General features: G+C 39.2%; 1 protein-coding gene across 4 annotated transcripts in view; it reads left to right on the top strand.

Moving 5' to 3' along the window:
* The window catches only part of nectin1b (nectin cell adhesion molecule 1b), a 239,319-nt gene that overhangs the window by 166,160 nt on the left and 58,816 nt on the right, over nucleotides 1-14,343 (top strand). For 3 of the 4 annotated variants that reach the window (XM_015015139.1, XM_015015386.1, XM_015015303.1), the window contains exons 6-7: nucleotides 4,745-4,892; nucleotides 6,406-6,474. In XM_015015139.1, the coding sequence (XP_014870625.1) occupies nucleotides 4,745-4,892; nucleotides 6,406-6,474 (217 nt within the window). The remainder of the gene's footprint in view (nucleotides 1-4,744; nucleotides 4,893-6,405; nucleotides 6,475-14,343) is intronic. The other variant, XM_015015218.1, reaches the window with a different exon arrangement.

The following is a 14,343-nucleotide window of genomic DNA, read 5'->3' as shown; positions in this document are numbered from 1 at the left end:
ATTCCTCGTTAGCCACCAGCTGATGTGAGTGGATACTACAAAGGCTATGGGAGCTGACAAAGGACCGCATGAAGGCCGGTGATGCCACTCTGAGTCTGAATCCTGCGGAGCAGCGGGAAAAAAAAAAAAAACAAAGCTCATACATCTGGTACAGCTGAATGAACACTGGGGAGTAGAAGTGACAATGAAGGTTGCCACCACATCAGAGGGAGCTGGAGCTACAAAAACCCAAGGTCAGGTTTGTCATCTTAGATTTGACACAGTGCTGGACAGGCGGCACACACACAGGGAGAGAGAGAGAGTGGCTCCATGGACGGGTGCTTTACACTTATTGTAAATCAATAGCAGCCTTTCAGTGGCAGCCGTGAGACATTCAGCATTTGAAGAGCTGCCTTTAAACAATGTTTTGGTCAGATTTTATGGAAGTTGTCAACTTTCAAAATTCAAGACTGTCAAAGTTGTGTTTGATTTTACAACTTTGATTCGACAAAATGCGTACCGTAGCTCTTGTTTTCCTAAATTCACTTTCTTATCAGTAGCAGAAAAAAAGAGTCTTCATTAAATATTTTCAAATTACAAAATAAAATTCAGTATATTTTTGTGTATTCTGTGTGAAGCTGAAATCAAAAGTCTGAAAAATGTACCACCAAAATCCACTCCATCTCTGTTTGTATTGAAGAAGGAAGTTGCTCAGTGTCTTCTTCTGTGGTTTTTGCTTTTGGTTCGATTTTTGGTGCAGCGCCACCACAGGTGAAGGAGTAAACAGGATTTTCAAACGGTTTGTTTGTTGTTGTTGTTGTTTTTAGCTTTTTTTAAGTTTTAAGCGAACTGCACCAGTTAAAAATGTAACAAATTTTGCAAAAGAAAGCCCAGTCAAATTGAGTTTACTACATCAGCTGTGAATGCAACTTTATTAGCATGCTTGAAATATTCCAACGTAAGTTCAGATGTATGTTTGCAATCATATTGGAAAATCAATTTCTGTTTATTTTTGTGTTTTCTATCACTTAACTCCAGAGTATCACACTGAAAAACTAAACTTGTGTACTCAAATCTTATATCTTGAATATATTTTCACCATCAGTCCACCATAAAAATATTTTAGCTCAAATGTAAAATGAGAAGCACAAATGTAACTTTCATTATTGGAAACTGTGTATGCAAACTTTTGGCTGTCATTTTATAAGGAAGCTGTACTCTATGGAACAATCCGGTTCAGTAGCGCCGCCGTGGTGCATGTGCTCTCATGTTTACTCCTGCACACAAATCTTTCACTATCCACACCTAAAGCTGTGACATTTAGTTAGTTGGTGGTCAAACATGAAAAAAATAACAAAAGAAACCTTGATGAGTGAGATGCTTTAATGTGGAATTCATGTCCAGAAAATAAAAGCTTGAATTTTTGATGTTTCTCCAGCTACATAGGAAGCAGCCAAGGAGCTCAGGCTGTGCAGCAGATGGCTCCCCCAACTTCATGTGTAAGGAGGTGACAGTGTAAATCCCGTGCCTACGGCTCCACAACGAGGGAAATTGCATTCTGATCCAGTCCTCTCCTCTGTGTATTAGTGTTATACAACACACTATTGTGTCTGGCATTTGCATTAGTGGCATGAAATTCAGCCCACTGGCTTTCATGATGTAGCGCGATGAGACAACAGTGGGAGTTCTGGCTTATCTGTTCCCTTGCTGCAACATCACATTCACACTCGCTCTTCCAAATCACTCCACTGCCTTTACTTTTTACTGAAATAACTAAAAAAAAAAAGTTTTTTTTTTTTTGGTATTTTTGTAGCTACAAAAATAACTATTTACTTTCTTCCACTGCAAGGTTTGACATGATGTTCCTTTCAGGAACAATATGACAGAAAATTAGATCAGCCAAGGCAACCGTAGCATGACAATCTGATAGACATGATATATAGTCACTGGCTGTGGCAGTGAGTGCTGCTGGATACAAGGTGGGCTAACGCGCCTGCCATTGTTCGGCTGTGTGTGAAGTAGTCCTCTGTGTATCCATCATTATGAGTGGTGAATCAACCGAGCGGAGGCCGTCGAGAAGAGGCCCCCTGGGAGCGAGGCCTTGTCCTGTCGCTACGGGGAGGGGCGTGCAGATAATAATGGAGACATCATGAGGGCAGCAGATAGGCTTTCCTCTTCAAATTGGTGAGAATTTTCTCCGAGCCGATGATTGTTCCCTGGCAGCTTCAACTGCTCTTGTCAAAGAAAACAGACACCAGAGCTGTTTTCCTGAAGGAAAGAAAATTAATTATGGCTCTAAGAGGCGACGACTGTTCTATTTTTGTAGCACCTGACATCGGCTGAAAAACAACAGAGATTCCCGCGAGGCCTTCTGTAATTTAGCCTTTTATCGAAGAGACAACAGATCTTCTTTTTTTAATATTTGTGCTAATCATATTCATCTCTATTTGGAGTTATAGCACTTGAGTTGGTGAAATCAACAGTGTTTTGTGCAATTTCTTCCTGCATAGTTAGTTGAAACAACTACCAACATTTTCCAGATCTTTCCAGCATTTTGTATAAAATCACAATAACAGCTGAACTGATGCTTCTTTATGTTAAAGCACAGCTCTTAGTGAAGAATATATGTAGGATATATGTGCGATCTGGAGCGTCCAACAAATAGGCCAGCAACGGAAAACAATGGCGAGAGCGATTTCTGAATGGAGCGTGCCTGACGCGCCCGCGACACGCCTCCACGTCGACTATGAATGTAAACCAGATGTGCAAAACACGGGGTGTAGAGCAAAATGTCAAGGTTTGCATTCAGAGTGCACGTGTGTCAAACATGAAGCGTCGGATGGGTTTGGTGTGAACGCAGCATAGCATTTGTGTCTTTTCTGTCACTTTGTTGTTGTTCATGGTTCCTACTGCAAACCCAAAATGGTGGCAAACAAGCTATTTAAGAGTAGTTCTGGCATTTTCTATTTCAATTTCATCAATCAAAGGCATGCTAGTGCTCACAAGATCGCAGTCACTTCAATGAGAAACATTCTGGTATTTTAATATCTTGAGATCTTGTGTGATATGATCTTGTTACACTGTGCAGGTTTGATTTTCAATCTTCCACCACATCCTAGAAAGCTAAACATGATTAAGATCCAGTGACTGTAAATAGCCATGAGAGTACAGTTTCATGTTACACAGGATTAGAATGTCAACATGTTCTAATATTTCCCAACCCTAATGTGGGTCATTAAGTTTGAAAGGCTCTTTAGAAACCTTTATACATCTAAATGTAATGTGAAGATGAAGTCCTGGACGAGCTCAGCTTCTGCAAAACAAACTGCATCAATCTTTGGAGTATAATTGCAGTTCCTGTGCCAAAATGAATATGTTCTACTTTATCAACAGTACAAACACGGGAAACAAGGTGCGCAGAGCAACATCAACAATCTGCAATGTTTACCACATTGGTTTGGACCCCTCTGCCTCCCCCATCAATCAGCTAAAGTGACAGTCCAACATTTACATGTTTCTCATTCAGCAGAATGAGGCCCATTGTTCAAGTGCAATGCTGGAAATACATGTTGCATTTGTACCTCAGGGATGGCAGGAAGTTCAAAATATAATAGCTTTGTGATGCACTTAAGAGTCCATTTTGGGTTCACTGTCAAGCCTGAGCCAATTCAGGCTTCTTTGGAACAGTTGATGGAGCGCGCATTAAAAATGCAGCAGCGACAGCAGCTGCTGAATGACCACAGCCATGTGGTATTCATGCAGCGCCAGGGAAAGGCAGGACAATGATTTTCACACTGAAATAAGTGTCTGAAAATAGTATTTGGATGTGTTTTCATGACACAAAGACTGAAGCCGGAAAAAGCTGTGTCAAATGGCTTGCAGAGATTTTCCTTTCGGGACACGCCATTGTTTCGTTCTTTTAAAATGCACTTCTGTTTCCATGTTGACATGGTTTCAACAGGTTTGCAGGGCTGAAATTCTATAAAAAATGTTTTTTGTAAAATATCCTTCAAGGTCTATGGCATTGCACAGGTGTTCAGGTGTTTCAGAATGGCTGTTTACTTCTTTCTAAAAATCTGAACTCATTTAACTTCACTGGAGTCAAATTTAGACACAAATGTACATCACACTGTTCAGATTTTTAATGGTTAAAAAATATATATAAAACCATGAATTTTCTTCCACTTCCAATTGTAATGTAACAAAGTGTCAAATATGTAAAGGAGTAGTGCCCAAAATTAAGTTGAAAATCATATTTTTTCTTTAAATAAAGTTAAAATTCTATTTTATCTGCTCAACAGCAGCATTGAAATGAATAAAATCGATTTTTGTAGAAAAGTTATTTGTAAAATTGTATCTGTATTTCACAACTGTTTAAAGTGATACACAATTTCTGACATTTTGAGGTTGATTTATTTTCCTTTTCCAATTTTAGCTCAGCAACAATAATGGGATAATGGCCACTCTGGTTATATTTACTAGAAAACTCAAATAAATGCAGAAACCTGGTTTAAAAAATGTCATATTTTTTGTTGTACCCAACAGTATTTTTACTTCAGCAGCGGTCCAGGTGCTACACTTTGGACACTCCTCATCTAAAAGGATGTGAATACTTTTGCAAGGCGCAGTATGTGGCATTAATCCCACCACTTCCTCCCCACCGCCAGCTTCTTTTCCTGCCTCCTTTCTGCCAAGTACAACCTAGCACCATCAATTACTCAAAGAACACCCAGGCTGACACTGTCATTTCTTCTCTTGTCTGCAGAGAAGCCAATGCCTCAGGGTCCCCCAGGTGGTGTTATCGGGATCCTTGGAGGTGTTGTTGCCATTGGACTCATCATTGGTGTGGCTGTTACTGTTTTCATGGTCCATCGGCGGCAGCAGAAGACCCGCACAGAGACAGATAATGACCTGTGAGTACCAAAGCCAGAATATTACTGGGGGGGGGTTGGGGGGGTTACGCCGGACAGGTTGTAAGATTAGGTGGGCACTCTTGTCGGGTGACGAAAGTAAAACTCCTTTTCATCTGAACTGTTGTCAGACAGAACATGATTCCAATGTGTTTCCCCGCCTCCATCTCATTTATTCTAGAAGTCAATAATCTCATTTCCTTTGCATCTCGGGGTGAAACGTAATGTAATTACAGTCGTGCTCAGAAATGAGTGAAAAAAAAATCATATTCATTTTCAAGAGCAGATAGAATCAATGATCATATCTTCTAAGAAGCTTCCTGATTATAATGTGGGCCTGAAACACCATTGTTTTAATCAGGACTGATTGCAGTAACAGACTCTGCAGTCTCTTCTTAAGAGAGGTTAGCTTGCATCGGATGCTTATTATACCATCACACGACAAGCTGACTTCTCATAGCTTTTTAGTTTATTGCTGGACTGGGAGTTAATTTTATCTGCATGCACATCATTACATTTTGCAAATAAATTTTATTTGAAATCTATTTCAGCAGATGAGCGATCTGAAAACGAGCATGGATAAAATCCATGCTGTTAGCATTACCAACGATGCGGTGCATACCGATTTAAATATTGATTTGACCCAACCCAGTAAATTAAATGTTGTGAAAGTTTACATTTTCTGCAGAAAAGGAAAGAAAAACTGATTTCCTTTGCAGAATCAATTACTCTTATGAAACTGCTGTTGAAGGCAGATTGAGGGAACACTGTTGTTTACTTCTGCAATTCCACCTCCAGCCAGCTAGGTAATTTTGTTGTGCCTGCAAACCAAGGGGCCATGACAGTTTTGAACATTGCCAGCTGCTGCCCGTCCACAGGGGGGAGGAAAACAGACCACTGGGTGCAACAGAGAGAACAACGAGCAACAGAGCTGCAAAAATCTAAATTAACTTTTTCAGTTATCTCAAAGTGTGTAAACCCTGGCAACGACTAGCTGAAGAAAGAAAGAGATGCACAGGCACGACCGATAGCTTAGAGGTTGCCAAGTTTTTTTCATGATGCACTTGGGCAAATAGTGCATTTTCAAGATGCAAACCCAGTTCCCTTGAAAATTACTCTGATGTGGGAATGGACTGGTAAAATTGCCTAAGCTTCACGATTGGGACGGTGCAGCACCGAGCTGAGGGGACAGGAGAGCCTTTATGAGCCTGGAAGTCGAGATTGTGGAGAATATTAGAAGCCGTCCTGGCAGTCACAAGCCACTCTGGCAGCTTTTTGGTTTCCACCTGAAACCTGGAGACCAAAAATGCTGCATGTCCAACTCTGAACCCACAATGACCCAGAAACCCCACTTCTCTACCTCTCAGCAGCTCTTTTTTTTTCAAGAGAGATGAATCACACAGACTCTTACCGCCCCCATTGCTTTCTGTCTCTTTCTCCCTCCTTGCTAATCTATCTTTCTGTCTCGCTCTGACGCTGAAGTAACTGCTCTTTGTTTCCCACTCCACTCCCTCAGCATTGCTGTTGCTGCTGTTGCTGATAGTTGTGTGACACAGGCTCCAGAGAAGCCAGAGTCCCCCACAAGGAAAGTAGAGGCACCTGACCCCAGTCTGTCCCCTGCCGACCCCTGCCCTCCTGGATCCTCTATTCTGCTGCCTGCATGTAACGGCGGCCTGCAAGTGACGTATTTGAGCACGCCATTGTGAGCGCTGAAAGCTGCAAACTTTCATCGATCACGACTCAGAAGCACTGGACTTGATGTGTTAATAAGAGATTTGTTTTGAAGCATCTATAAAGACTTCTGAACTCATGCGTCTCCATTTGACGCAGGAGAAAAGAAAAAACAGAAAATATCCAGCTCCATGAAATAACGGCAATGCCTTTTGATAAACAATTATGCAAGAAAATGAAGCTTGATTAAAAGCAGCTCCAAGATTAATTAAACCTCATCAAAATTAAAAAGATGAAGCGTCCAGCTCCACTTGATCAGATTCACGGAGCTGAATAGGAACAAACAGGATGAGTGGAGATTTTAAAGTAGATGTAAAATTCTTAATCAAAGTTGAGACTTTAAAGGGACAGCTTGTATTTTAAAGTGAGGCACCTGTACTAGAAACGTGACATATCGCAGTACCTCTGTTGAAAAGGAAAGAAAGGCAGATTTCACATTTTGGCTAATTTTGGTCACAAACCTCAAGCTGGTTTGATTTCATGCGTTGGATACAGACGTTAAGCATTCATTCTTTTACAAAATACTTTATATCTAATAAGATCACATGAAAATGGCCCCAAGCAGAATATTGTTGAAAATTTGATACTAAGGTGCATGCTAATGGAGATCCTGCACATACAGAGAACTGTATTTGAAGCCTTTTACTGCCATCTAGCAGTCAGAGTAGAAACTGCATCAGCTTGCGATTTTGAGTACTAAGCTGCAATGGAAAAGGTTTGAACATAAACGTATGTTGTAATTCAAATTCAAAGCATAGACAGCATAAAACTGCTGAATTTGTTTAGGTACTACAGCTATGCCTAATGTTGCTCATTTGCATCATACCATGGAAAATTTGTATCAGTTGAATGGAATGTTTTCAAAGTAACAATCTCTGTAATTTAGGATCTTAAGATATAAAATAAAACCTCAGCTGAACAAGGTCTAAGTTACCAAGCGCAAACAGTTTGGTTTAGAGGAAACAGGATGAACAGTTCTTATTAACTGCTAATTATCAGTCCACTGATGGACAACCGTCTTTCCAAACATGCAGATGTTTAATATTGTAGGCTGTATACTTTGACAGCAAATACTTTTAGTTTGAGCTGTTTAAAGTAGCTTAAATTAGCTAAATAGGAGTCAGTCTGTTAGCCTAAACATTTCTCCCAACAAACTCACTGCGATATTACATGTCTCTACTGCAGGTTTGGGAACTATTGTTGATATTATGCAAAAAATGGAATATGTGAACTGTCTCTTTAAAGCTTTGACACATAAGATAAGACACGATATTATCCTTAACTGTCCACCTTTTCCCTCTGCCTCCTGCTCGTTTTTCTCCCGTTTTGTGTGCACGACTCCCATCAAATCTGCATGACAAGATTTATTGTTTTCTCAGTACTGTGACCGTTGCTGTGTCTCACTAATTTTGGCATGGATTGCTTCATGTAGTGAAATGTGGTGAAACGCTCTGTGTGTTTTGTTGTCAGTCGTGTTCAGTGTCATATTAGAAACCTGTTCACTTGTTCTAATTGAAATATCTAATGATATAAATGCTGATAAGGTGCAGGAAGGGAATGCGTTGCGTTTGTTTAGCTGCAGGATCACTGTAAAGAGATTCATAGTTTTATGCAAGTGTGTAATGTCGGGGTATAGGGGAAGCGTTTAGCCAGACTGTTTAATTCTGCATGTTGATGAGCTGTTAATCAAGCTTGGGCATTTGATAACATGCCTGACTGCACCGCCAGTCACGCCTCTGTTTGCCCTCACAAAGCAGCACATGATGTGACTCAAAATTGGTCAATCCTAATAAATCACCGGGCTCCTTTTAGAGGCTACACTGGCACAATAGTCAACTGATTATCAAAATAGATAGGCACTGTCAGAGGCGATGTTCTCCCAATAATGTGTTCATCGCTCCGTTTTGCCGGAGCTTGATGTATGACCTCCAAAATGCCGAAAAGCACAGCCAATTATAGCAAAGTGGGTAAAAAATGATGTACAGCTTGGTTCCTTGTTGTTGTAAATACTCGCTGGTATAAACTGCTTTGATGCCAACCTCCACCATGCTGTCAACTGCGTAAGAGTAAAACCATAAAGCTACTGTCACACTGTTTCTTATCTTGCTACATATGCTGGCATACAGATGAAGGGCAGAAAACTTAGTGGGGGGTTTTTTGGCGTGGAGTCACTTTATCATTTTTTTCTGTTTTCTTGTGCAGTATCGCACATTTTTGTATCAATTCAACACCAAGTAAGTCCAACGATACCGACACTGATACTTTTAATTATTTAAGTATATCATCAAGCCTCTGACCTTTAGGTATTCTTGTGGTTTTTCCTTTTTACTTTTTTTGTTCAAACCTTCAACAGAAATTGAACAAAGTTTATAAGTATCTACAAAATACTTTAATACCATATTAAAATGGTTTTTGTGCATTTTTCCCACACAAACAAATGCAAAACATTATCAGAGAACAAATCAAAATGTATTTTCTGAGGTAGAGTTGAGGGAATCTGAAACTAAAGTACCATGCTAATATCAATCTGATACTGACCTGGTATCACTATTATCAATGTCTTGAATTAATCCACCAAACTCTACAGACCCTATTGAGATTAAAGTTCAGTGCTTTATCCAGATTTGCCTGCAGTAAAGCTGCATGATATCTCACTAATATATCATAAGCATGATATCAATTTGTGCAATATTAATATCAGACAATATTGTTTAGATGCAGCGTCATTGGCTATCATTACCAAGTTTCACCAATTCACATTTCAGTTTGTTTGATGGAGTTTAACTGCAAACTTTATGGAAAAAAATCCCTTTTTCCCTGCAAGGCAACATTCCCCTATGTGGCCCATGCAACTAATATCATCATCACAATAATTAGTGACAATATTACCGTCACGAGATTGTCTAATATTACAGTTCTCAGTGGCTTAAATAATGCCTCAGAAGACAGGGCCAAGTTAGTTGAGTGAATGTTCACCAGCGCAGACAGAGCATCTGCATGGCTTATAATGAGTTTAGTTCCAGTTATCAAAAGACTGCTACTATATTTGTGTAGCATTTACTTAAATTTAGTACCAGCTGTGCCTGTGTGTAGTAAATAATCTGAGAGTTTAACTGGAAATCAAATTATGTACTCTATGGTATCAGACGGCATACTGACAACAGTATAAGGCAGATATGCAATAGTGTGACGGGAGGTATTAAGTACATTCAACCACAATGAAAATAACTAAAGGGTTATAGAGCATTGCTATTATTTTGGAAGGCATTTGAAGTCACTGATGGACAGTAGTTGTGTTATTTAGCAGCACCTTTAAAAACATATAATTCTGGAAGAAGTAAATCCAAGAGATATAACTTGTTCTTGTGTACATTTTGATTTGTAAGATGGTCATCATTACTATGTGAAGACCTTTTAAATGTGCTAAATGGTCAATTATTGTTGCACATCCTCTTGCTTTAAGCTGTAACCAAAGTAGGATTGTCTCTCATGTGAGTCTTTGAATTGTTAATGTACTGGGTGTCAATTGAAAACTTTTATTTCTAATGTCAGTAAATAAAACTGGTGCTTTGTTTTTGCTGTATAGAATGTGCTACATGCGTTTCAAGTGTCTAGGGCAATCCTCGTCTTTTTTTTTTTTGTATATCGGAGTACGTATGTGTACAATGTCTTATGTTGAAAACACACTGGAACCGAGTGGATGTATGGCTGTAAAGTGTTTTTGGAAGCTAAGCTTCTCTCCTCAGCAAAAGAAATAATTTTTTGATAAACTTGTCAAAGAACACAAAAGAAACACTTTGCTTGTTTCATTCTTTCCCCCTCTTTCTTCTTTTGCAAGCAAAGAAGGAAATCTGAGTTGTGCAGAGTAATTGTTGTCCGCCTTCTGAAAAAGATTGGAGCTAGACAAAGCATGAAAGTAATTGCCTCCTAAAGATCAAATCACATTTATCCCGTCTTGCAATTAAAAGTATCATTAGCATTTAAATTGCCAAATAAGATTGTGATCAACAGAAATCAATAGGAGTGCCAAGGATCAGCTCCAGCACTTCAGGTTGTTTTCTGCGGGTTGGGCTGCAGTTTTTAGGCGGCTCCTTAATCCAAATGCTTCTGGGGATGCAACACTTTACAATCTCTCACCAAACTGGAGAGGGGAAGAGTGTTTTCTTACTGTAAAGCTGAGGGACATCTTAACCCTGATTGAACACAAAAAATGAGTCTCACCAGCACAACAGCTTCTAATAGGAAAGTCACTTTTTTCTGATTGCACTGTAAAAAGTTGTTTCCTTTGCTGTAAATCTTTCCTCTCAGTTTAAGGATTAGCTATGTTTTCTCATTGCTATCCCCTTCAAATCTCCCCTTAAGCTGCCCTGAGCCTTTTGTAGCCAACCGAGCGAGGTCTTCAAGGTGGATGTCTGAGTAGGAAACAAAGTGCAAAGCCAGAGAGTAGCTTATGGTTCTCTGCCCACTGCTTTCTGCTCCCCTTAGGCTTGCAGCGCCTGTCAGCTCTAGTTTGTGTCTGCATCTCATACAGCCGACGCCCCCATGCTGCCAGCATCGCGTTGGGCTCTGAAGAAGCCTGCGCGATCACACAGCTGAGATGCACATGAGGTGATCAAGCCGAGGAGAGCATCATTGTTTCTGACTAATGACTGACAGAGCCAACGTCATGAACAAACAGACACATGAGCTTAAACATGATTGGTGTAATGAAAGCGTTGGAGACAGAAATGTGTCGGGCTAAAAATGTCATCGGTGAGATGTTTCTACTGAGAACAGTCCAAATAATTATTTAGAGTATGAACATAGAAGCTTCTATTAATAGTTTCTTATTTGTGATGTTATGTTTTCTGCTAAATATAAAAAGTAATCATCAGTAATTGCACACAAATATATGCAAATAAAATGTTTACATTAGCTTAAAATGCCAAAAGGGGAAATCTGCAGTTGGGATTAAGAAATTTGGTTTTGCATTTGGATACATTTTCATTCCAAGAAACCCCAAGTCACAGTAGAAACCACATAAATATCTGTAGCAACACCATCAATCTGTCAAAGCTCACTGGTTATGTTCTTGATTTCTTGTTTTAACTGGAAAAACTGGGATTTTTCCACATTAAAGGTCCTGAGACTTACAGACTGTTAACACTGGGTTAAGGTAGTGATGGCCAACTAATTGGACGTTGTGGTAAATAAACTGCAGAACAGGTGGTGACAGTAGAAAACAGCAATGGGAAGAAAAAGTAACACAGGCCACTCCAAATATACCTATTTGGAAGAAATAGCAAAGGTGTGGAAAGTGAAGGTGACATGCAGTGCCTTTGGTAAATGACATAAACTGAATTGTGATTTCCAAACTGCGAGAGCAACTCAAGCACTTTCAGGAAATGACACCAGAACTGTTTGTCCAGATGCACACAGCACTTTCAAAGCCTACCCGAGATAAATTGTAGAACCTTCTGGAGTCCTGAAGAAAAACCACTAATACATGATGAAGTCTGTTGGTGAGAAGCCGGCTTCTCATCACATCGTGATGGTCTCTGCATCCATCAGCCGTCGCATACATACCAGCATGACATTACTAATGGCCTGCACAGTTTTCAAGATAAAAGAGCTACTTTAATTATTTGAAAAGTCACTGTTAAATTGGAATCTAAATTCTAATATATTGAAGTTCTCATATATAAAAGCACAATACTTTACATAAAAAAAACCTCTTGTATTTTTTCCCCTATGAATAAAGTTGTACCTTCAAATTGCCAGTTGGGTATAAAACAACTCATCAAGCTATTGTAGTTGCCAGTCCGTCGCATGACATGAGTCACAAAGGACAAACAACCGAGCACGCACAAACTCACACCTAGAAGAAATTTAGAGTGACCATGCTTCTGAAATGTGGGAGGATGACCCAGAGAAAATTAATGCATGCATGGTGTGAACATGAAAACTCCACATGTAAAGACCCCAGGCTGGGATTCAAACCCTTTTGCTGCAGAGCTACCAACTGCAGCCCAGGAAACATCCCAGTTGTGTTGTTAATCCAGTTTTGGGTCAAATATGGACTAACCCCATGGGTGAACTTAACAAAACTGGGTTGGGTTACAGATTTGACACAGCAAACAGGGGTTAGGTTTTTAAAATAAACATCAAGAGATGCCAAAGAAAAAAAGAACAGGCCATGGACTCAAACACCAAATAAGTAAAGCTTACATTACTTATTTTCAATCAGGATTAACAGAATAAAACAACTTTATATTAACAAAATACTGACAAATAACTGAATTTAGATTTTAAAATGACAGTAACCATTTAACATGAATATTGCCTGTCTTTATGACCTATATCTTGGTTCAAAGTTTAACATAGTTAGAACTTGTTTGTGCTAACAACGTAGCAGGTAAAAAGCTAATGATAACTAATCTAAATAAGTAATTAACACAAAAATCTGACATTTATAGTATTATACAGCTACATATCTATGACCTTAATGTTTCTTATTTCATCCAGTGGAGAATGTTCTCATCGGGCTGATGTGTAACTCAAGATGGCTGTGTGTGAACAGCGATGAAATTCTTATAGTCCTACCTCTTAAAAGGATCCACAATTAGTTGTAACAATAGACTTTCAGAAATATTTTAGATGTAAAAACTATGCAGTACAAAAATACTGTAGGCTGTTACGCACTTATAAATTAAAATAAAATATTCTCACATGGACGTCGCCATGTTGTTTACGCTGCAGTGCATTCTGGGTAAATGATTTATGCGACGATGAGTAACGTCATTAAAAGCCTTTTCAATGTGAACCATAGCGTATTGAAATGGATGGGAATGTAGAAATCACGAGGGTTAATGAAGATGAGGATAACCAAACTGAAGGAAGAGGAAAGAGTTGACCGAAGACGCTGGTGTTTTTCTGCTGCTGCTAACTTCAGCTTTCTAAATTAAACACCTACCGCTGCTCGGACTGTGTGATCCGGTAAGTAGTTGACGTGCTGTGTGTCCGGTCCTGTTAACACTCGGTACCGGATGTTCTGATTAGCAATAGTCTTTCACTTGCTAGCCGGCGGCAGGGTTTGGCGCTTTGTGGATAAAAATTGTCGGTACAGGATTTGTTTTTAGCTTGCGGGGCTAGCGACCATCCGTTAGTTCCTTCATCAGTTTCGCTCGTCAAAATGGCTCCCTCGTCTGGAGTTGAGATCGCAACTGTAGTTCCTTCGGAATTTGTGTTCATCGCCCACTGTGCAATATTAATACGATTATTTTTTATTACAACCAACAGCGATACAATTTTACACCAGTCAAACGCAATATAATAAACAACAACTCTGTTAAAGTTGGTCTTCCTGCGTTTAATCTGTTCGTTTCAGTACATGACGCGCGAAAATGCGTCATCAACCCAGCCTAGATTGCGCAGATTTTTTAAAAATGGCGACCTCCCAATAGGTTTTTTAGTTGATAGGAAAATTACAACATATTTAGGCCAACATGTTGAACAAATTGTGGATCTCTTTGTAACTTAGAATTGGGGGCCAAACATTAAACAAACCGTTTGGGTTTAAAGAAAAAAAATATCTAGCAATTGTTTATATATATATATATATATATATATATATATATATATATATATATATATATATATATATATATATATATGTGTGTGTGTTATAAAGAGAGAGGTGTAAAAAACTAAAAGAGAGAGAATATGTCCCCTTTAACAGAGAGAG

This window comes from Poecilia latipinna, unplaced genomic scaffold, assembly GCF_001443285.1.
Source record: "Poecilia latipinna isolate Pla-1442-1.1 unplaced genomic scaffold, P_latipinna-1.0 Scaffold5, whole genome shotgun sequence".
NCBI lineage: Eukaryota > Metazoa > Chordata > Actinopteri > Cyprinodontiformes > Poeciliidae > Poecilia > Poecilia latipinna.
The sequence above is the reverse complement of the archived record's forward strand: the minus strand, read 5'-3'. Positions and strand labels throughout refer to the sequence as shown.